Raw genomic sequence first — 24,541 nt, 5'->3', positions numbered from 1 at the left:
GGGGGGTGTTGTCATTTGTTTTTTTTTTTTTAACTGTACTCTTGAACCTTGCCTGTGTTTCACAAACATCACATGGAGAACCTGTGGGCCTGAATTTGGGACCACTGTAGGTTCAACCACAGACCAGGTTTTTTTCTTAGGTTATACACTGTGATCTTCATTTGTAGTATTACAAGCAATTCATCATTTGGGAACCACAGTTAGAATACATACTATTTTGGTGATGTGTCCTGTTCATTGCAGAATTCATTTAATTCAGTCTGTGCTGCACATATATCTGACAGTATATTTTATTGCCAAATAATTCTTTCTTTTATGGTGTTTGCTAATGTTTAGCAAATCTTTAACAGTACAGTATAATAGTACATTTTTACATATCTGCCATAAAACCATGAATTCAGTAATGTCTTCAGAGCAGTTGGTCATTTTCTGTGAATTTGACTTGCTGGGATGAGTTAATAATTTAAGATAATCACCTAGAAGTTTACCTCAGCCAACCATTCATTCTAAAGAAATGTCAAGAGCAAACATGGCTAATGTAGGGTAAAATAATGTAAGATATTTTATTAAATATTTAGCTTATAATAGCGATAGTATTGATAGCTCTCAGCAATATTTAGCATGACATTTGTGTGTATGCAAACAATGTAGGTGTTGCTAATTTTTAGGGAAGAAAGTACTGTATAGGAAAACAGTTGTACTGGAAAGGAAGCTTTTCAGTAAACTTTCAAACGATTAGATTTTTTTGCTTTATGTAATGCGATAGCAGTATAAAGTGTTCTTTTTTTGGCAACTGGTGTAGTACAAGTACAAATGTAGCTAATGTACCTTCTGATTTTTTTTAAACCTGTCAAAGACAGCAGTAATGGAAATTTTAATATTAGTGTCATTCAATAATATAAATACAAATGCATTTAATTTTCATCTTCTGTACAAACATTTTCTAAAGAATTTTTCCTTTAGCCAGTTCGTGGGGGACCTCTTTTTCAATGCACACTTAAGCAGTTACTTGTCACAATTCTAGAGTGTTTGTTTTTCTAGTGTCTGAAGAGAAATTGTAGTTTTGGGATAATGTTGCAAAGTAATGAGCACAAGTTGTTCATTTCAGGGATTTAAAGGAGCATCTCTGCCTTTTCTTGAGTAATGGAATTGGTTCATTCTGAAATTGTTAGAAATTTTATGTATAGAGGATTTCTTCAATTAAGGCCTCAGTTGGGAATCAGCACAGTGCAGAATATGTTATTAAATTTATATAGTTGACCCAATAGCGTCCTTATTAGCATGATTATCAAGCAAGGGTGAATCTTTCTAAATGAATTGCAATGAAATATTTGTATAAAGAGATAACCATAGTTTTCTGTAAAGCATACAGTGACCTATCTCATTTATTAAAAGATCTTTTCTCACTAATCTCTCATGAAGAAAAGTGGATCAGACCCACCATGAGAATGAATTTTTCTAGGGCACTGTACATTTTAGACAGAGAATTGTTAGAAATATTGGCACCACCATCCATTGCTTGTCACCAAGATAAAAAGGAAACAATTCTATTTCTGTGCTGTTTCATGTTTCTAAAACATTATATACTTTATGGGGTCAAAATAGTTTGTGCAGAGTCCTAAAAATTTCCTGCACTTGATGGGAGCTCCTCTTCAGCAGTTTCATCCTCAGTAGTACTGTAATCAGACTGACTGATTACTCACAAGAGAGCCATAATTAACGTAGATTTCAAACATTTTGTATACATTTAACAGAACAAGATAATCATGTAACCTTTGTATTAAGGGGAGTATTTTTGTGCTGAACACTATAGGGGCTAGTTTATTGTACAGTTAAATCTGAATGCATAGCTTTCTTTTTCACAAAGCATATATTAAAAACTGTAATTTGGTAGCCCAGTGATGCTTTACTGAGCAAGCCTTAAAGCCTTATGTGAATACACTAACATTATCATATAGCCCTGAGTGCCCAGTCCAGTGAGAGGACTAGGCTGGGATGTGAACCTTGAAGTTATCTGTATGAATAGATCTTACAGGCAGTAAAAGAATTCTCATCTTTCTCATTCTTGTCTTCTACTCTGAGGACATTTGCTGCTACTTAGATAAATGTACTGAGCTGATTTTACAGAATGATTCAGTAAAGCATACCCCTTTTACTTAGGGAAACTAGAATAAATGTTTCTAGAGTAGTTATTTTAATAAGTAGTAGCCCTATGTTGTAGTGCTGCAACTCTTCAAACTCATCATTTGAAGCAATAAGCCTTATCCTTAATCTGCATATTTATTATAGTTATGTTGACTTTAAACATAGAATTTAAAAAATACTTTTCAAAAGTCCATTCAGAATCTTAGCCTGTCTTGTTCTAGCCTGTTACAGCTTTGTGCTCATTCAGTCTCCACTTTTTCCACAAAGACAATAAAGTAAACAACAGAGTAAGTCTCTAAACAGTGAACTAAAATGCAAAGCATGTCAGCATAGGCAGTGAGGTGAAGTGGTTACTATGGAGCCAACAAACCCAGCTTCCAAATATCACACTTGGCTTTCTTAGGTTATATATCCTTCATTCAGTGCTAGATTATTTTCTTTGCAAAGTTTAGTATCATTCAAGTGCAACTGTGCAGCCCAGAGGATGTTACACAGAATGTTTACAAGGTACAACTTGAGTCTGACAAAATTACAAAATGCAGTGGTAGCCTATGAATGTACAGAGTGTTCTGAACTCAATAGAAACAACTGCCCATGTTCAAAGTATGATTCAAACTGTTTCTATATTTTAATATATTAAGTAATTGTTTTCAAAGTATTGACTGAAATATGTGAGTGCTGACTTCATGCACATTCCCCAAATTACTGACGGCACAAGATTTTCAAAGGGTCCTGTGCTACCAGGCTCCCCTTTGAGATGTCCTGATCTATCTTCCTTCTTATTGTAGAATTTGCCTTCATCTGTTTGATAATGTTTAACCAGGCCTTTCTTTATCCATAAACTGGACAAGCAGAGTGTCTTCATCAGAGCATTTTCATTGGAGCATATGCTTATAAAAGGTGCATTTTTTCCTGCTTTAAATAATTTGTGGTCTGGAAGTCAAATCACGAAGGAGCCTTCCCTGCTACTCTGCAACTATCCAAAAAAAAAATCTATAGAAAATATTAGCTACAGCTTTAGACTTGGCTAGCGATCAGCAAGCCCTAAAACTTTCATTCACTTGAGAATTAGCTGATAAAATATTAAATAAAACACAACAATTGAGTGTTTACCATTTGGAAAGCCTTTGGCAAAAGACTGAAAGTAATGTCCAGTCCTTGAGTTCACTGCTTTGCTATCACTAACAAGCTTGGTTTTATATGTATTAAGCCCCATTTGAAGATTAATTTGATTACTTCCATTATTTTTATTAGAATTTTTTAAAAAGCCACCTTCTACCTGTATGATGACATTACGAAGGTTGTATACCCTTTTTCAGCTCTTAGTTGCATTAACATTCCTACTGTGGCACTTTGTGTTTGGTGTACTGCCAGCAAATTAAGTTTAATCGAGTGTGGAGTGGTTTTGCAAAGTTCAGCATATGAAGAAACGTCTAGTACTTGCCAGGGCACTGACCATAGCAGCACAGAAAAGTGCAGAAGGGAAGGCCTGACTCATGTATGTTTGGGAAGTGAAAAAGAGAGTTTGTATTTGGATTGAGAACTAGCTAAGTGAGAAGAAATGGTGAAACATAGGGAAGGCCAGACAATCTAAGAACAGGCAAACAGAGATAATGAGGGGTCTACTCTGGCTGTTTGTCCAACAAAAGTCCTGAGTCAGAACTTGGGACAATTGCACATATTGGGGATGCTGGTAAGTGTTTCAGTCATTTGAAGAGGTCCTGTAAGTTACCCTTTCAGTTACAGATTCCAAGGTGAGTTGCATACGGAAAATGCATGTTTGCATTTTCCACAAGACATAGACTGGACTGACAAAGTTCAATTTCTAATAAGAATGGCTTTTAAAATGTAATTTCGTTTTACAACTACAATAACATGCACCTATGATTCATACAATATCTCTTTAAATAGAGTAGAACCTTAGGAAAATTGGAGGAGGACAGGACCTCAGGAGGTCATCTGGTCTAACCTCTTGCTCAAAGCAGGATAAACCTCAAAGTTTGGTCAGGTTGCTCAAGGCCTTGCCCAGCTGAATTTTAAAAATAACAAAGGATGGAGATTACATAGCTTCTCTGGCTCTTATTCTGCACTTTTTGAAAGAGTCTGGCTGTGTCATCTTCTCCTTTAGGTACTGGAAGACTGTGATTAGATTCCTCCATGGCTTTCTCTTTTTCCAGGTTAAGCAAACCCAGTTCCCTGCATTTCTTCTCATATGTTATGTGCTTCAGCCCACAAACCATCTTAGTGGTTCCTTACTGTACATACTCCATTTTTTCAGTGCTTTCTAATTGGGTGTCAAAAGCTGATAGAGGAATTATTCAGAATCAGAAAGGTTAGTTTCTATTTTTTAATCTTAGAATTGGAAAAGTCTTTGTTGTTTACAGTTTTCTTAGAATTCAGATACGTGTGAAAGCATTGCAACTAATTTTAAGATTTATGAAATATTTTTGTACAGAACTGTCAGCCTTTTGTGTAATTAGCTCTAGGGTTTCTGGAGCTGCAGAATTATATAAATTATTTCAGTATTTCCTTCATTGAATCCTTAATAGTCCAATTTAACTAATAACATTATTTACTGTTTCAGTAGTTGATTATTGTAAGCAAAAGGGCAATATGATGAACATCTTTAACAGATTAAGTGGATTTGAAGCACAGTATTGATCAGGATGTTGTCATTATCAACCATAATCTGTTTGGAGGGGAAGAAGAAAATCAGTTGCCTTCCTCTACTGAGTCCTACTTCTAACTTTACAAAAATTACATGTATCTATATAAATGCTAGAAGTTATGTTACAGGTGTCAAAATTAAAAATTATTAGGAGTGGATATTTACTGTCACTTCAGTAAACCTAAACCAGATAACATTTTTTTGCAATGATTTCCATATTTAGATGTTAGTTATCATCACAGTACCCATTTGGTATGTGTACTTTCTCTTCCTTTGATCTTTTTATAAAAATATTGTAGTTTTCTAGTATTATATACCTCTTGACTTTTGATAACACTAATTTTCCCATGGTGAAGCAATTGTGTTTAATTAAATTGACAATTATTTGGAAATTATTTGGTAAGCATGTTTTTAATGTAGGATTTAAAAAAAAAAAAAAAAAAAAAAAAAAGATTTTTAGATTAAGATTCATGGGAAATTATATCAAGGACAAAAACAACCTTGTATTTGGTTTTCTATGTAGAAGTGAATTTAAACATAAGCAAAGGATAATAGGCACTAAAGAGACCATTCATTTTAGCAGTGTTTTGAGCAAAGTGGATAGTATCCAGAATGAGTTCAAAGAGCTTTTTGTAGGTTGAAATAAAAGCTTAATGAAAAAATAAATAAAACAAATTCAGCTCAGTAATCCTGTTTTTACTTATCTAGCACAGCTGTAGTTAAAAGGAGTTTCTGTAAAATGTTTATCAACTGCAAAACAGTTTTTATTCTAATCTATTCCTTAGTAGGGTTGGGGTGTTTTTATTAGTCTTGTAATGTCGTGGTCAGGTATGGGATATAGGGAGTTCAGGAAGTTGTGATATAGGGAGCCTTTACATAATGTTTATTGTAGTCATATTGTGTTTCTTTTATATTTTACATAGAGTTTTTTTAATGGATTTGAATGTCTATAAAGATTCACATTTCTGCTATTGATAATGTTTTCAGCTTAAGTTTTGCTTTTATAACTGCTTTTTTAAATGGGTTCCAATATAGAAAGTACTCTTGAATTCAGAGTCCAGAGTAACCTATTTCTTAGTTGGAGTCAAGATCATCTTGCTCCAAGAAGTGCTGAACATCCTTTCCAAGGTTTGCTGGATCAAAATCTCATTGTCTGAATGCTTCTCAAACTGTTGTCAGTCCTACAGTTTCTTACTAGTCCTAAAGTATTTTATCCCAGCCTCATCACCTACACTTTTGACATGTTGCTAGCAAAAGCCCAATCCCTTGGGAGGTGATGGAGGAAATCTTCCTGGAAAGGATTTCCAAAGTAATGAAAGACAAGAATTCAGCATGGATTTATAAAGGGGAACTCATGGTTGACTTACCTGGTACCCTTCTGCAATGAGCCGACTAGCTTGGTGGACAAGCAGAAAGCAGTGGATGTTGTTTACCTGAACTTTAGTAAAGCCTTTAACACTTATCTCCTGTACCATCTTAGACAAGCTGACAAAGTGTGGGTTAGATAAGTAGACAGTGAGGTAGATTGCAATGTAGCTGAATGACCAGGCCCAGAAGGTTGGTTGGGATCAGGGTCACAAAGTCCAGATGGAAGTGAATCACTACTGGGGCCAATACTGTTTAACGTCTTTGTTAATGATCTGTATGATGGGATGGAGGGCACCTGCAGGAAGTTTTCAGATGGTACAAACCTGGGAGGAGTGGCTGGTACACAAGGTGTTTGAGCCACCACACAGAGGGACCTCAGCAGGCTCGAGAATTGCAAGGGGAAAGGCAGAGTCCTGCATCTGGGGAGCAATAACCTCATGCACCAATCCACACTGGAGACTGGCTGGTGGTAAAGCAGCTTGATGGAGAAGGACATTGAGGTTCTGGTGGACAACAAGCTGAACATGAGTCAGCAATGCTCCCTTGTGGCAAAAAAGGCCAACAGCATCCTGGGCTGCATTAAGAACAGTGTTGCAAGCAGGTTAAGGAAGATGATCATTCCTATCTGCACTGCTGAGGCTGCATTTGGAGTACTGTATCCAGTTCCCCAGTACAAGAGAGACATGAGCATACTGGAGTGAGTCCAGTGCAGGGCCACAAACATGATTAAGAGACTTGATCATCTCTTATATGAGGAGAGACTGAGAGACCTGGGACTGTTCAACCTATAGAAGGCTCAAGGAAATCTTATCGATGTGTACAAATAAAGGATGGGAGGGAATGAAGGAACTATACTCTTCCCAGTAGTGCCCACTGACAGAATAAAACACAGTGGCACAAATGAGAACAGATGAAATTCCATCAGAACATGAGAAAATTTTTCACTGTGATGGTGGTCAAACACTGGAACAGGTTGCCCAGAGAGGTTTTGGAGTCTCCATTTGTGGAGATGCTCAAAGCTGGACTGGACATGGCCTTTGGCTTCAGCTGACCCTGCTTGAACAGGGGGAGTGGACCAGATGAGCTTTACAGGCCCCTTCCAACTTCAGTGATTCTGTGATTTTCCAAGTCTTAAATCCAGACTGTAGCATCCTGTGTAATGACTGTGCTTATAAAGTAGCTTTGGCCAAGCTTAGCTCTTGTGATTTTTATCTATTTGTTTATTTATTTTAGAATCTGCAGGTAGTGATTTGGATTTTGTTACAGAATATATCTTTGTAATACCAGTAATAAACATTTTGAGATGCAGACTTTTTGACTGTTTAAGAAATTGTCAGTACGTGTATCTGCCTTGCCTAAAAAATCTTCAGATGAAGTCATAACTTCTTCAGATATTCTAGTGAGGGCTGCTGTTTCATCCTACTACTTCTGTATAGTACTCACAACAGCAAAACTGGCCACAGACTCAGGCGCTGCTCTGACAGTGGCCATAAGCCCAGGAAGCCTAGCTACGCAGCTGCTGTATAGCACAAACAGAACAGTTGCACAAAAGATGGAAATAAATGCTTGTTTGATTTAATTGATTTTGTGTATTAGTGATATGCTACTTTAGTTTAGTTGCAGGTTTTTTTACAACCATATGTTAGGTATAGTATTAACATTTTTATTTAATTTACAGGATGGGGGTCTGCTTCTAAATAATCCTTCTGCACTGGCAGTTCATGAGTGCAAGTGTCTTTGGCCAAATGTTCCATTGCAGTGTCTGATATCACTGGGCACCGGTCGATACGAAAGCGAGGGAAGGACCAGTGTCACATACACCAGTTTGAAAGCCAAACTCACAAATGTTATCAGCAGTGCAACTGATACAGAAGGTTGGTGACTTAAGATACATTTGTATTGTGACTGTTCTCAGTTTTTTTTAAGTTTCTTAGAATTATACTTCCAATTCAAAGAGCAATCTGCAACATTTTGTCTTTCCCTTTCTCACCCCATTGAAACTACTTGAAACATGCCTTTTTATAACTCATTATGTATAGTTGGTGTTCTAGTACCAGTATTATGGGTATTCTGGAGATGATAATATGAATATGTTTCTTAGCCCTATCTCCATGAATCTTTATCTTCACTGTGTTGTTGCTAAGCTCTTTTAGTTTGAGTTCTCCACTGTTAACATGAAGTTGGTGACAAGGGTATACTAAACATAAAAGATACCTTAGATTTTGTCAGAATGACAATGATAATCCAACCAGATTTATATAAAGCAATATGTTTTTACTCATGCTTCAGGATAAAGGCATATTTCAGGATTATTTTAAATAGACAAATGATATTTTCTTATTTCGTTTGGTTTTCCCATAAACAGAAATGCTTAATAGTTAATATAGATCATTGTTTGTTTAGTTTTCAACAGCTTCAGAAGTATTTTAGTTCTGTTGTTTTCTATATGTGTGTTTATACATGTGCTTTTCCAAGGACTAGACTGTCCCTGCCAGTGATCATGACTTCCATTGCTGTGGAACTCATCACTAGCAGTTTACATCTTTTTTTGGTTTTATAAATGGGAAATACTGATACACAAATGCTTCCCCCCCTTTACAAAGGAAATTGATACTGTAAAAGGCTAGGGAACAAGAAATACTCTTATAGTCTATATTCCTTGCTGCATGGTATCTGTCAACTGACTGTCATTAGTAAGAAGAAGCCAGATTTCAGGGCACCTTTGGTTTTTGCACAGTCTTTTTTTTTTGCACATGGAAAAGGAGTGGGAACACTGCGAGGGAGAGAAGTGCTGTCTGCTATCAAGGGAACAAAAAGCCTTATTGCAGATCAAAAATCAGACAAGAAATGTGATGGGAAAAGAAGGAAAGGGAAGTTCATTGTGGAGACCAAAGGAGAGAAAATGGAAAGAGGAGAGAGTAGATTTGAGCAAATGGAAAGTTAGATTATGAAGAAAAAAGGGGAGAGTATTAAACAGGGCAAGAAAGACTGGGTGTGGTGAGGTAAGAACAGAGACACAGCTGAGTAATTTACAGGAGGAGGGACCAAGCAGAGAAGATTTCAGGTTACAAAGAATCTTTTGCTGTAGTCTTACTGTGATGGTTTTTTAGCTTTAAATTTTTTATATAATAGTAGATGTTTAAAAGAATGGAGGAGCATGGTAAGAATGCAGAGAAGATGGAAATAAAAGAGAGTGAAAGATGAAGGGAAGTCATGGAAGTGGAATTTTAAGGGAGCCAACAAAGAGAAAAGAGGTCTAAAAGGAGAAAGAAAAAAGGTTATTAAAAAAAGAGGAACATACAAATACATCACATAGCCAGTTTATTATCGTAGTAGTTAACTGTTACAATTTAACTTGAACATTTTAAATTAAACTAATGTTCAATTCAAACCCAAAATCTGTAGTAATATATTAAAAAATGAATTAGTTGAAAACAAAAGAAAGCTCTAAGCCTACATATGTTTTACTGCAGTCTTTGAGATTAGAGAAGAATATATAGCTGTCATTTTCATAATACCTACTTCCACTAGTACTGAGTGTAACAAATCATGGTATCCTGAATGGGAATATGTAAGTTATATTCCTGCTCTTCAGAATGCACTCTCGCTTGTAAAGGAGCACAATGTACATGTAATTGAAAGTCTGGATCGCTGCAAAGGCTTCTGAATTGTCATACCAGTGAAGTAGTCTTAGAATAAAAGATTAAGCTTTTCCAGAGTAAACAGAGCTACAGGATTGTTTGTCTTATCAAAAACTCTTTTTCATTAGAAGGTTTGCAATGCTGGAAAAATGTGTACCCAGCAAAACAGCATGTATTTACACGTACTGTGTCACTCCAGAGCACTCACTGTTCAGAGACTGTAGGACTATTTGTCTCATGTAAATATAACTGTTTCCTCTGTTTTCAATGCAGAAGTTCACACCATGCTGGATGCACTGTTACCTCCAAATACTTATTTCAGATTTAACCCTCTCATGAATGAAGACATACCTCTGGATGAGAGTCGTAAAGAGAAACTCAATCAGCTGCAGACAGATGGAATTCGTTATTTAGAACGAAATGAAGAAAAACTGAGAAAAGCTGCAAAAATATTAATACAAGAAAAAACAACTTTGCAGAGACTTCAGGACTGGATAAGATTAAAGGCTGACATGTATGAAGGCCTTCCATTTCTTTCCAAATTGTGAATATGTAATGCATGAAAGATCATAAATGTAAATCTTGTTCTAGAAAATCCATTCAGTACTGTAGAGGAAGAATGTTTATTGGGGGTAAATAACATCTTTGGAAAGCTATCAGAATTCTGGAAAAAGCAATTTGGGATGGCTGTTTTGTGCAGACTTACTTGATGCAGTGGTTTATGGTGTTAATTTTTGAACTTTACAGATCTTACTGTTGCTCTGAAAATTACGAAGAAAAATGTGCTATGCATTTTTTGATCTATGTACCATAATTATGGTGGCAGTAAAACTTCATCAACGACTAGGCTTATTCAAAATTAACAAAAAATAAAATCCTCATTCACTTTAGTGTAGGCAGTATACCTGTTAGGCTCTTATGTAGCCAGTGAATTTAATAGAAATCTAACGTTCCTACAAAACTTCTACCCGTGTTAATTGCACTTTTACATTTGAAAGGTAACATTTAAATTCGTTTTTTATTTTCAGTGGATTTTGTACATAAAGGTATTGAGTAAAATGTTTGGATGACTATAAATGGCATATTAAATTATCAACATTAACTCATATTTTTACAACTTGCTGCTTTTTGTTTTTATTAGGATAACTTCAGTTTGGTTCATTTGTTATTTGAAAATAATCACAAGCCCCAGAACTTTCCTTGAGCAGCTATTCCTGTTACAGGATAAAGGAAATAAAATCTTGAAATAGTTCATGTGAGAGAGAAGCTTACTACAGAAGCCTTGGTTTTGGATGCCAAGCTTCAGGTGTCTCTAGTCAAGAAGAAAATGAGCAGTCGATACATGAAATAATCGGTTATTCATTTCCTTTTGTCTTCTTTCATATATTCATCCTCTTGAAATTAGTGTTGTGAAGTTGAGTTTTTAAGCTTACTGTGATCTTACTGTTCATTCCTTTGCAACTTTCTGCTTACGTCAGGAAGAGTGGGGTGGTAAACTATGACAATATAGTATGTCAGTGAAACGTTTTCAACAACAGGAAGGTATGCGTGAGCTCTTCGAAACAGTATGACTGCAGTGAAATTTGAGTTAGACACAGCTGCTGTCACATGGTGGGCATGTACCCATTCATAAGATTACTTGACAGGTTTCTTGGTGAGTTTTTACATCTTAGCTACAGTACATGAAAATATTTACTAGAAAAAATATATGTTTTATGCAGTAGGTAAAATGTCCAGTTTCACCAAAAAACAGTGCATTTGTCACTTTGCCTTTTGGGACTAATCACCTGCCATTGCATTATCTCCTAAAAATAATATTTACTTTTATATCATCTTCTGTACTTGTCTTAAAACATTGAAAATGTTATGAGGCTGCCTTTAGGAAAGGAACGTTGAGGAAGACAGCTGAGATCCTTTAGTATCTTAGGAATTGCTACATAGTGTTCCCTGATTGTGCAAAAACCTTTTGATTTGGGCTGTTCTTGTTTTTAATCTGACATATTTTTCATTTTTACTTTTGTCGTTTTACTCAGATACCTATACTTTTCTGATGCTCCCTCAGTTCTCTGGCTTGTTTTTGCCAGTGAAGCCAGTAAGTGTCATTAGTGCATAAGCTGTAGCCTTCATGTTTTTTAAATTGTTCCCAATGCAAACAAATTCTAGGTGCATAAGGACTAAAGAAGCTTTTGTCATTCAGTATGTGAGGAAGGGAAAAGGAGAAACAGAAAAATTAAAAAGCTGCAGCATTTTAAAAATAAATGTTGTTTACTCCCCTCTCTCCACCCCCCACCCCACCCCTCCTTTGTTTTTTTAAATTGTGAACACCAAAAGTAGTTCCTTGAGTACAGCAATAGTAAAAAGGAAAGTTTTATGATCTTGGTGCAATGGTACTTGGTACAGCTTCCCTTTATTTCAATTACTAAGAACTGAGTAGAAGAATAACAAGATCAAGCCTTTCCCATTGGTGTGAGATTGTTGACATTTCATTTTTATATACTTTGTTCTGATCAAGGCACCTTGTGCATAGTTAAGCTGTGCTGCCAGCATCCTAAATCAGAACAGACAGTGTAGGATAGTCTCATTAACAACATACATAGTACACTTCCTCTGGCAAAGACAAAGTTACAGCATCATCTACAAGGCTAGCAAAGGCATTATTCTGAATTCATAAGTTTCCAGTCATAGCTTTTTGGGTTAAGTATTTAGTCAAGAAAACATCTGTGGTGGACAAAGCAATAACATTTCCATTTAATTTGTAAACAAATAAAACCTGTGAGTTACTAATGGTCATTCCGTGGGGTTAGTGTGTATACTGAGCTAGCCTTTGCAAGTGTAATATTTCTGTTTGTCGTAATGCAATAATTTTTCTTCAGTGAGAAGTTCTCAGTGTACTGTGGATAAATTGAACATATTAGGAGTTGATTAGAGAATGGAAAGCTACCTTTTGAGTGAGTACAGAATATCTCAAATTAGCTTTATTTAAATATCAGGTTATTGCTAGTTCTTTACAAGCTGCCTGCAAAGCTTCCACTATGGCTCTGTTGAAAAAGCAATCATTTTGTATAGAGCCATTGGTTTTTCTAATCTGCCTTCCAGAAGACTACATTAAACATATTCTGGGCTGAGGAGTATTGCTATTTGGTTGACTGTTGAGATCCCAAATTTAAGAGGTTACAGTGTACTTGCTAAGAACACCTACGCTGTCTCCATGTTACTTGACATGGCCTTTCCAAGTGGATTTACATGAAAGCATTTAATCAGCTCACATGAGTGAAGGCAGGTACCATTTTGCCTTCAGAAGAGTACTTCCAAAATGGGACTTGCAGCTGCTTGCTTTCTCTCTGCAAAATCAGAGTGGGTAGCTTCAGCTCACAAACTAGGAATAAGGAGTGCATGGGCTTCATGTTAACTACTGTGAAGCTTGATTGTGATCTTTGGTGTGTACTAGAGGAAGTCTGGTTCTGAGTTGCATAAATATTAATATTTGAGATAGAGCACATGTATGTAAGGATAGACAACGGCAACCACACTAGGTAAATCTCATGAAACACCAGTTCACTCTTGTGAGCAGAGAATGTAAAAACATCATAAGCTCTTAAAGTGATGAGGTCAAGACTACATATAAAGAGCAAGAAGGAAAGGCTGTATTTAAATCAGGTTCATTCTGTGACGAGATTCTGATTCAGTTTAAATGTATGGCTAATTTTTTACATTGCTGTCTGGAGGAGAGGGAGGGAGGAGTTTCAGGACAGGATCTGGATTTGATACAGTTTTTGCTGGAAGCTATTGTCTTCATTCACCCTTTTTCCTCTTCTTTATTGCTGCAACTATTTTTTTCTTAGGTGTGGCTTTTAAAAGTACACATGGAATTAAGATATTGAGTAATTAATTCAGACAGATTTAGGACGCTGTGTATAAATTCACAAGATCCATGTATTGAATCCTTTCAAACAAGTCTTTGATCATCAGTGTTGCAAGTGCTGCACAGTCTATCAGGCACTAATTAGGAGTTTGCTGTTCCCACTAAACCACTTTAAAATGTGCAGGTGCAACATTTTATCACTCCATCTGTAATTAGTTTTTAGTTACTTCAGAAAAATATTAGCAGTTTGCAACTATTGTGGATGTGTTCCTACAGCGCTGTATACAAAGTAAAACTTTTCAGGAAGTCTGTTGAGGCTTTGGATGTGGAATCCCACATGATACTTTAATACAAGAAAAGCAATAAGGAGAACTGTAGAGGAATCAGGACTGGCTAAATAAGGAAGAATAATTTTAAATTAAGGGGGATTATTGATATGGAGCAGAGGGATTAGTTCTGGGTCAAATACTAGCATATTTTAACTAACCATTTGGGTGGATTGAAGAACATGGTAATTCTCTTCACAGGTGAATCTAGGAGCGATCATGAATATTTTGAACAACAGGATTTCAGTGCAGCATGGATTTGAGAAGAAAATAGGCTAGAATGAAAGAAAGTGCCTCTGAAGAATAAAAAAGTAAAATTATCAGTGGGAGAATGAATAATGCAGAATATCATGTTAAAAGAATGCTGCGTTGAAGAAGTACCCTTGGGAATGCTGTGCGGTTATCCAGTTAAACTGAAATTGAGTTAGCAGTCACAGCTACAAAAATAACGTGTATCAATCACCAGAGAATTCCTTGGTCAGGAAAATGTGAACTAAACCTAAAAGAATGAGATACCAATGTAGAGTTTTGAATCTAGAATAAGAAATTGCAGGAAGATAGTAGATGAGCATTCTGCAGTCCAAGTTACTCATGAATTGAGAGAAGAGACGGTTTGTCTGCCCAGATGAGTGTTCCCACTTAAAAATGTGCCAGGTTTGCATCCTGGGAAGAAAATCGGGAAGATCACGCTTTAGTTTAGAAAGTGCGATAATGTCAAATCTTTGTAAAATGTATATAATGTCCTTGCTCTGATTTTGAAAGGCAGGAGGAAATAGTCTGGATCGGGAAATGAAAAGGTATAGACATAAAGTAATCTCCCTTTATGCTAAGTCAGAAAGAGAAAAAGCCTCTAGGTCATCTCTTAGCTTCTAATTATCTATGCAGGAGATCTTAATCGAAGGAGGTTTCATTACCAAAGGAAAGAAGATAAAACTTTTAAATGTTGAAGTGTGATTACTGGTTTTAGGATATTTCCTGTCAGTGTCCATTCCAGCAGTGATACGAAGATACTTACTCTATTGCTCAAGGCACAGGCAGCAGCAGTTGAATATAATTATAGTTTTGGTCACTGCTATTAGAGAAAGAGATATTCAGACTAAAACAGATGCAAAGAAGGGCTGCCAAAAGCAAGATTAAGAGAGCATGGTTTGTTTCGTCTAACAAGACAAGGGGTGGGAGGAGGGTACATGCTGCTCTTTAAAAATGCTTCAAGGAGGAAAAGATAATAAGCTTGAGGATAACACTTGCATAAAACCAAAGGTGCTCAAACTGACCAGAAATAAATTTAGCTAGAAAGTGAAAAGGTGCTAAAGCCCTGAGGAGCAAGATTACAGAATAGCAATACAGAGAATTAACAGAGTAAAAGAAACTGGTTTAGTCTAAGTTTTAGAAACGGAGCTCATGAATGGGGCTCTGTAATGCATTATGAGAATGGCTACCAGTCTCTGGGCCCAACTGAATCCCTTCTAACCTATGCAGCAAGTAAGAACTTGTTAACCCCTTATATATAATAGAATCCATAGGCTTATGAAAACTTTAACAGCTCCCTCTCATTAGGCCCAATAGAGAAGGATTATGTCTTGTCTTTGAGCCATCACTTATAGGGCAGTTCATTTATTTTGCTTTCCTTGTCTAGTGGGTAAAGGGAGTTTAGAGGCTGAAGTAATACAAGACACATGACAGGTGAAGGAAAAATCTGCTGTGTGCTTATTACTCATTGGCACCATTAATTTTTCATCAGAGATTAAAATACTTATATGCTGCTGGGTCAACAAATAGTGCTGATATTTTTCCATTAAAAGACTGTTCTCAAAATGACAAGTATTAAATACAAACATAATCTGTTGTAGGAGAGGCTGTGTTAAGGCTTCCTCTTTCTGCTTAAGGACTACACTCCCAGGCACAGCTGTGATAAACCCGTAGTCTTTTACACTTAACTATATGAGGCAAGAAGGCAACCCCCCCTTTTTTTTCACTGTTGCCTAAAAAGTGAGTCAAATTTTTAGACCTTGCAGAATGTTCCATTTGAGGGAGAGTTGGGTGCTAGAAGTAAGGTATATAAAGTGTAATCATATTCACTTACAAAGAAAAATAAGCATGCCAAATGCCTCCTCAAACTGTAGGAACAAGATGAGTAGGCTCTTTCCTTGCTCCAGCCACACATCACTGGGGTGTGAACTGAAGGGGCTGCTGCCCCAATTCCCGTTTGCTGCTCAGCCTCCTCACTCGCCTCCTCATCCCCAGACCTGCACTCATGTATGCTCCTGGTATGCACTGGTTCATTCCAGTGTGCCACCTGGTCCAATATATTGCTGATAGCCTTCACTGTTTGCAGCTACCTAAATAAGAAGAATGATTTTTTAAAAATTGTTCTTCCAGATTTAACAAGGACAATTCTATTATTTATTTTTATAAGCAGGCTTCAGCAAGGGGAAACCATTAGCAATTTTCAGCATAATATAAAAATCAAACAAGCACTGAAACACTCCAGTGCTTAATAACCCTGGTAACATGTTTAATCTTTAGCAACAATGCGATTCTGCTTTTTATTTACAATTTCCTTCAATTTATCGGTTTCTCAACAATATCTTCAATGTCTATTTCACCATGCACTTGTAATAGCATAAAAAAATACACTATAGTATTTTGAAATCTTCACCTTTCAGGAAGAAGCTGTAATACAGCATTTTCATGTAAAACCACAGAGACAACCTGGACAGATTACTAGTACCATTAGTGCAATGCTGAGTTCAGCAAACTTATGATTTTAGCATTTAAAAGCTTTTTTTCATTTTCAGAACAATGTGAACTGGAAAAGGAATAGCCTTTTGTGCTTACACCATTATTTTAAAATGGAATAAGATAATAATTATCACAATAATATCACAAGAAAACAGCCTTCCAGAATGTCTCAAATTTTTGATATCAAACCCCTAAAAGTAATTTCTTGAAAACCTCATCTGTGTCCACTCTTGGGCATAATTTTAGCACAGCTGCTGTTCCATGCTTCCTCACTGCTTGCTCTGTAGAAATCAGAAATATAGTCCTGACCTGTCCTTTTGTACACTTCATTTGAATAAATTTTCAGGCAGGCAAGTCAGGCAGTCATGGAACACTTCTAACAATGAAATGACAAGACCTGTACTGTAAAAAAAAAAAAAAAAAAAAAAAAAAAAAAAAAAAAGAAGCAGAAATGTTGGAGAGTTTAAAAGTGGAATAGATGTGGTGGGTTGACCCTGGTTGGACACCAGGTCCTCACCAAAGCCACTCTATCACTCCCCTCTGCAGCTGGAAACGAGAGAGGAAATAAAATGAAAGGCTCATGGGTAAGGACAGGGGGAGATCACTCACCAATTAATGTCATGGGTCATGGGCAAAACAGACCCTACTTGGGGAATTTATTTTATTACCAATAAAATCAGAGTAAGATAATAAGAAATAAAACCAAATCTTAAAAAACACTTTCCTCCCACCCCTCCCTTCTTCCCAGGCTTTACTCCTGATTTTCTCTACCTGTTCCCCTCCCTGAGCAGCACGGGGGGACAGGGAATGGGGGCTGTGCTCAGGTCATCACACCTTGTCTCTGCCACTCCTTCCTCCTCTGGGGGAGGACTCCTCACACTCTTCTGCTCCAGCGTGGGGTCCATCCCCCAGGAGACAGTCCTCCACGAACTGCTCCAGAGTGAGTCGTTCCCATGGGCTGCGGTTCTTCACAAACTGCTCCAGCGTGGTTCCCTCCCAGGGGCGCAGTCCTTCAGGCACAGACTGCCCCAGCGTGGGTCCCCCACGGGGTCACAAGTCCTGCCAGCAAACCTGCTCCAGCGTGGGCTCCTCTCTCCACGGGGCCACAGGTGCTGCCAGGAGCCTGCTCCAGCGTGGGCTTCCCACGGGGTCACAGCCTCCTTCAGGCATCCGCCTGCTCTGGCGTGGGGTCCTCCCTGGGCTGCAGGTGGAGATCTGCCCCGCCATGGGCCTCCACGGGCTGCAGGGCACAGCTGCCTCACCGCGGGCTGCACCGCGGGCTGCAGGGGAACCTCTGCTCCAGAGCCTGGAGCAACAACTGCCCCTCCTTCTTCACTGACCTGGTGTCTGCACGGTTGTTGCTCTTACACATTCTCAGTCTCTCTGCTGCCGTTGTTCCCCCAGCAGTTTCTTTCCCCCTCCTTCTTCACTGACCTTGGTGCCTGCACAGTTGTTTCCCTCACATAGTCTCACTCCTCTCTCCTAGCCACAATTGTGCAGTTTTGTTTTGGGTTTTTTCCCCCTTCTCACATATGTTATCCCAGAGGCGCTACCACCGTTGTGGATGCGCTGGGCCTTGGCTGACATTGAGTCCATTTTGGAGCTGGCTTGCCTTGGCTCTGTCAGACATGGGGGAAGCTTCTAGCAGCTTCTCACAGAAGCCACTTTGGTAGCCCCCCCACTAACAAAACCCGGCCACACAAACCCAATACAGTAGGGAATATTTCTATTCTCCTACAAGGAAAGGCAGATATCTCAGGTACTGCTTAAAATGTGGAGTCAAAGGACAAAACCATTGGCACTGCTATATCTTACCTCAAAGCATTACTTTACAGAGTCTACTACGACATACACGTGTCATAATTTCAAAACTTGAGCACTGTGTCCATTCTAGCTGGTTTGTTTCTTGCTAAATATTAGATTTAAAACCATCACCAAGCAGGTCTGAACAAATCTGTGTATGAATACAGCAGGAAAGACAATAATATTTCTATAGCAGACTGAGTTTTAAATAATTTGCACTGCATATGTCATAAATCCTTGGGAAGAGCTACAGATCAGTAAGGAAAGCTTAGATGAGATTGTCAGGAAGCAAGTGTGCTCTGGGCAGCTGTTTATTGCATGGGTTCATATATATATATAAATATAAAAATGGTTGTGTATATTGAGATAGTAAAGAAAAAAAAGCAAGACGAAATACTTCCAGTGTGATGCTGTTCGCACATCATAATTCAACTTAAACCAAATATTGTTAAAAAAAGAGTAGTTTCCAGAACCAAATATATTCACCATACGCTAGATCAAAACTGAGGTGTTGCTACCATCTTTTGTCAGCAACTGGTATGAGTTGGTTGGAAGGTACTGTCACTGGCACACCCAGAAAGCAGAACCACTTCCCTGCAGTTTCTGCTGCATGGCCACTTAGTCACTCTGCAAATGGCCCCTGCTGGCATGGGAGGCTGCGGCAGCTGTACGCAGGCAGCAATCAATTATTCAGCAGATAGTCTCTTCCTCCACATTAAAGTTGTAGCTACTTCATATTAGTAGTCACTCTGACCAGCCAGGCCTTTGCAAAATCAAACCACACACAGAAAAAGATACTTCTCTTTCCTTTTGGAGATAATGAGGAAGAAGACTTAGATCATTATTACTGTCGAGGACACAAAGTCTTTGCTTTCCTCCCTCACAATAGCTACCTTGTAAAGAAGCTCTTGCAGCCAAGGCCTCAGAAAACAATACTCCATGGTCACAATAGCCCATAGTCAGCTCAAAGTCACTAAAAGCACTTGAAAAGGCTATTTTTCAGATCCCCAAAGAGCTTTGAAATGTCTGTTTCCAGCCGGGCTTAGACTGCCAAGCCCAAAAAGCATAGTGAAAGACAGCCAGTCAAGAGGTCCCTCTGCAGAAGGTCCCCATGGTAAGTTCCCCATTGCAAAAGCACTTCAAAGGTGTGAAGTCCCCAGAAAAAATAAACTCCAGCTGACAGCAGGTACCGTGTTCCCATAACCTTTCCTATCAAGAACATCCCTGACAGACCTGGTATCAAGTGCCCAGCTGACATTTATGGATGCTTGTGAAATGGGCAGAGAGTTATTCTTAGCAGGGAGCTGGTGCCAAGCCTTCTCCTTTCTCCCCAGGACAGTTCCTTGAAAGAAGACTCCCATGCCAACCTTCTGTCTTGGAGAAATCTACTGTACAATGAGACAACAAAGTTCCTCAGCTAGATTCGATGTTGGACTGAGGGCTGTTAGAGCAGGTTTTCAGGTGTGTGAGGAAGGGACCATGTTTCCTGAGCAAGCCAAAGGATAAGCATGGCTGCCACTCTGCCAACCCTACAAGCCACTTGTATAACTTTTGGTTGTCATGGGGTGACATGGGGATAGGCAGGCTGCTATTCCAAATGTCAAGTTTAATAGTGCATCAAGAGATGGCACTCTCCTGTCGGTGGTGGAAAAACATAATTGGTACCATATGTGCCTGTGCTGCCATGCTTTTGCAGAGATGTGCTATCTATGTGGGCAAAAGCATGCATCATGGAGGTGGCATGGAATATGTGCTGGCAGTCTCAAATCACTGCAGACCACGTGAGGAGGTGATCTGAATGGTAGTGTAAGAGTCCCGTGCCTTGAGGAACATGGCCCCCAGACATCAGCTGGGTCTTCCTCTGGAGCCCTGAAGCATTATGGGTGCTGCCAGAGGCATGTTAAGGGAAGTCAATGAAGGAATCTGAAACTGTGCAGAGCAGACCCAATACCTGTACAAAGCAGAAAACAGAACTTCTAATTAGGTGCTCAGAACTATGTACTTTTTTATCATGACAGCTCCTGGACAGCTTTTGTTCCCTAGCTGCCTAAAAAGAAACAAGAATAAAAAAGCTTCTTCAGAAGGTAAGTCACCCTGTCAGACTGTATTTGTAAAAACAAGCACATTACATCTCATAAACCTCTTCTCCACAACAGTAAACAGCAGATTAGAAAATGATTGAATGTAGTTGATTTTCTAATCTGACGCAGACATGCTCAAATAGCTTTACAGAGATATAGCACTGCACCCTTCATTTAGCTTGAATTAAACAATATGTGCTACAGCTAGTCTGTATTTTAGTGTTAGACTCTTGTTTGCAGTCACCTGCTCTGAAGGTCAACAAATCTGATCACAGAAGGCTCGATGTTAATATCTTACGTCTTTGAGGGTTTTTTCAGGTGTATGTGTCAGAGCTGTATATCTCTAATCTCTACGCATATGTCTCTATCGTTACTAAAACAAGATGTCACAGTAGATGGTGGCAACTAGTCAGCCTTGCACTCAGCTGCTTCTACTCTTCCACATCTCTGAGAAGATAACTAGGATTTGATAGTTTTGCTCAGACAAGTAATCTTGTCTTATTCTCATCTTGCATTCAAGGTCTAGAACAATAGCTGTTGTGAATCAAGGTCTAGGTTTATTTCCCTAGGGACAAAAGTTATGATAGCATTTCTAATAATTCCTAACTGAGTACTGCTTCAGGATCTTCCCTTTCTCTTTCTCTTTCCCAGAAAAGATGATTTTTTTTTTTTCCTGTGTCATTGTTCCACATTCTGAAGAACTCATTTTTTTTAGCTCTGCCTTGTGGACTGGTTTGACTTCTGACACCCCTGTACCTCTAATGCTGTGTTTTAAAGTACTGTCTTTAATGATCACATGCTTAATATTGAAACCTAATGCTGCTGTTATAAACAATTGTTAAATGGCTTATAGAGCAGTCTTTGTGCTCATCTATTTCTCTGTTTATTTCTGGACAAGAATGTACTTGCCTAAGACAGCTCTCTTCATGTTACTTCTTGAATTTGTGCCATAGAACAAAGAATTATAAAAGTGTTTTAGAAAAAAAAGCAATAGCCTTTTATCTCCTGCTCAAAAATTTCAGTGTTGCAGTATTTCTAAACCTTTGAGCGGAGCACAAATGTTTCTCTGAGCAACAGATGATTGCAGAAATGAGAAAATCATTATTACATAGCTAAAATAAGAGATCATAGATGGTGCCAAGGGACTGATCTTGGATATGGTAGAAGGTTTCTCCCTAATCACAACAAAAACCAACTTCAGAACATGTGAAGGTCAGCAGAAGAAACAAAGTTTGATGTCAAAGGTAATATATATACCCTGTTTTTGAAGAGAAATCTAGGTGACAGATGAATCTATTTGGCTTGAAGGCACAGACTGAAACAGTAAACCACAATGACATTTGTGTATTGATTACAGATATTCATATATCGAACATGCAAATTACTACTGAATATGCTAAATAAAATGGTTATTTAGCATATTGAAACATCTGAGGGAATTCAGACTTAAAGCTGTTTCTCTGATCTATGGTAGTGGAAAACAGTGAGCAGGTGTATGCACATATACAGAAAAAACTTGTATGTATCCATGCCCAGGTAAAAGTTCACTGTAAGGAGTACAGACATTCTCCTGGCTCCATTTTAGGGACTGCAGCAGATTAAAAAGACAGGGACTTGGTCTCATAGATCCAGAGGTTTCCACTGCCTCTCCTAAGGTTGGTTGACCCACTTTGCCTCCAGCTGTGGGTATCAGAGTCCACCAGCTGCACCTCTGAGAGCTAGCACCAGCCTAGGGACCACATTGCTTGTCAGCAGTTGGGATTTAAGTCACCAAGGAGCAACAAAACTGTATGCCTTACCTTTTTAGGCTTGCTTCCACTATACCTTTATTATTAAAGAAATGAAAAATTCAGTTGGTATTAGTCAGTTGAGTAAACCAGGAAAACGTCTTTGCTCTACTGTTGGCAACAAAATACTGAATAGTCTGTGCTCTGTCACTTCAGCCATCTGATTTGAGGACATACAGCTTGTAACTAAAATAATTTGCTTCTGCAAGTTTTCAAAATATTCAGGGGAACTCCTGAGCTGAGGAAACTGCTGGACTCTTGTAGCAGTCAGTACCACAGCAAACAGGGAAGCTGGTTCCAGCACTGGAGGAGGTGAGTGATTATCCTTTAAACATGAGCCCTGACTGAGCACTTTGGAAGGAGCAAGAGTAGTTACGGAATGAAAGACTGGCAATCTTAGGAATGCAAACTGGAAAAGGGCTCACTTCCAGTGAGAAGAAAGTGTGAACACCAGGGATCATACATCACTAATTAAGGTTCTTCATGTATTTGAGTGACATGCAGCACAAAGATGGAAGATATCCAAACTTCACAATAATTGCTGTACGTGACACTAGCTCCTCCAGCAAAGTGTAAATAGTGAGACAGAGAACTCATTTCTAGTATTCTTCTCAGAAATTGTGTCACTTCAGTTTCTAAAAGGAAAATGACATGCTCTTGCCAGAAAAGAATGGAAAAATAATGAAGATCAGGGACCATGCAGCAAAGGGCAGAGGCCTAGCGGGGGATCAGGCAGAAGAAGACATAGTGAAACATTCAGTTGCTTTACTGAGAAGCGCTGTATCGGTATACCATGAATTGAAAATGATCAAACAAAATGCAAAAACACAGGCAGAAGCTGATCTGGTGGAGACAGAATGGTAAAATTAAATAGATCTGCTGGCTGTTTATGTATCAGTGCAATTTTCTGTTAGGAATGAGGGGATAAAAGAAGGTATTCCTTCTGTTTATGCTGAGGCTCCCATGTGCACATGCAACAGGACCTTTGAAAATTCTCTGCACCCTAATTTAATCTCAAAAGCATGGGGAAAATTATTTCCAACAGGATGTCCCCTGTCAGCAGTTGGACCATCTCAGCATTTTTTAATTTTAAAATTCCTTTATTTTGCTAAATGTGTATATATTACATTTCTTGTGATGCACAAATTAATTGGTTTTAATTAATTTGTTGTGTTCCACATTAAACTTTTCAATTTTTTTTTTTTCTGAGTTCTTCAAAGTATTTGATTCATCTGGGGCAGATTTCTTGAACTCTTCTAAATTCCCAATTCATACCTAGAGGTCATCATAACTAGAACGTTCCCATGGGATCTCAGGTCCTCTTCCAGGCTTCCCAAAGGGCTAGTGATTAGCTATTGTAGTGATCATCAATCACATCTTCTAAACACCATTTGGTGCTTGGACTATGAGAGACCCTATGAATTATTAACTAACCACACTACCAGTTAAAGCTGAGAATACTCACGTGCCGCATTACAGTATGAATTATTATTGAGGTGATGAGCTGTGTAGGTATTGCTTTTTCTCCTATCCTAGGTGTTTTGCCTTGTGAATTGTACATTCTCAGGATCAGAAACTGTTTCTTCTCTGGTATTTCAGACTAACATAAATAAAAACATGAAGTGTGAAACCTTTCACTTTAAGTATAGTTTTCTGGACCTTTAAAAATACCTAATAATAAGATGACAAATACAATAGAATCTTGGAAATATGTTTGGTTATGCAGAAAAAAATAAATCTGATTGATCACTGCTTCAGAAAGCTACAAGGACCATGAACTGATATCCCTCCTCTGAGAACCTGGTAGAGCCAGTCAATTTATCCAGAGATTTTCTCACTTAAACTGCTTCAAGAAATCCAAACATAAGCCATTAGGGCAATGGTGTGTTTGTAATTTAAAACTAATATACTTAGAAAGTCTAACAGACTTGGAGAACAAGGTGTACCTTAAGCAAGCAGTCTAGAAAAGCCTTTTGGGCATTTTTCTAGTTCAAGACTAAAGGATAACTTCAAATGCACTTAATTGATATAATTTTTCAACAAAGCTTTCCTCACCTTCATCTCAGTTTCCCAGGCAAATCCTTTCCTTCATTCTAAGCCTTAATATGTGTGATCAAA

General features: G+C 38.2%; 1 protein-coding gene across 4 annotated transcripts in view; it reads left to right on the top strand.

Moving 5' to 3' along the window:
* PNPLA8 (patatin like phospholipase domain containing 8) overlaps positions 1 to 11,204 on the top strand; it is a 39,161-nt gene extending 27,957 nt beyond the window's left edge. For all 4 annotated transcript variants that reach the window (XM_026866177.1, XM_026866168.1, XM_026866158.1 and 1 more), the window contains 2 exons: positions 7,860 to 8,055; positions 10,096 to 11,204. In XM_026866177.1, coding sequence (XP_026721978.1) covers positions 7,860 to 8,055; positions 10,096 to 10,370 — 471 coding nt within the window. In that variant the 3' untranslated portion in view covers positions 10,371 to 11,204. The remainder of the gene's footprint in view (positions 1 to 7,859; positions 8,056 to 10,095) is intronic.
* Positions 11,205 to 24,541: the final 13,337 nt, after the last annotated feature.

This window comes from Athene cunicularia, assembly GCF_003259725.1.
Source record: "Athene cunicularia isolate RWA chromosome 1 unlocalized genomic scaffold, athCun1 chr1_part2, whole genome shotgun sequence".
Lineage (NCBI taxonomy): Eukaryota > Metazoa > Chordata > Aves > Strigiformes > Strigidae > Athene > Athene cunicularia.
The sequence above is the reverse complement of the archived record's forward strand: the minus strand, read 5'-3'. Positions and strand labels throughout refer to the sequence as shown.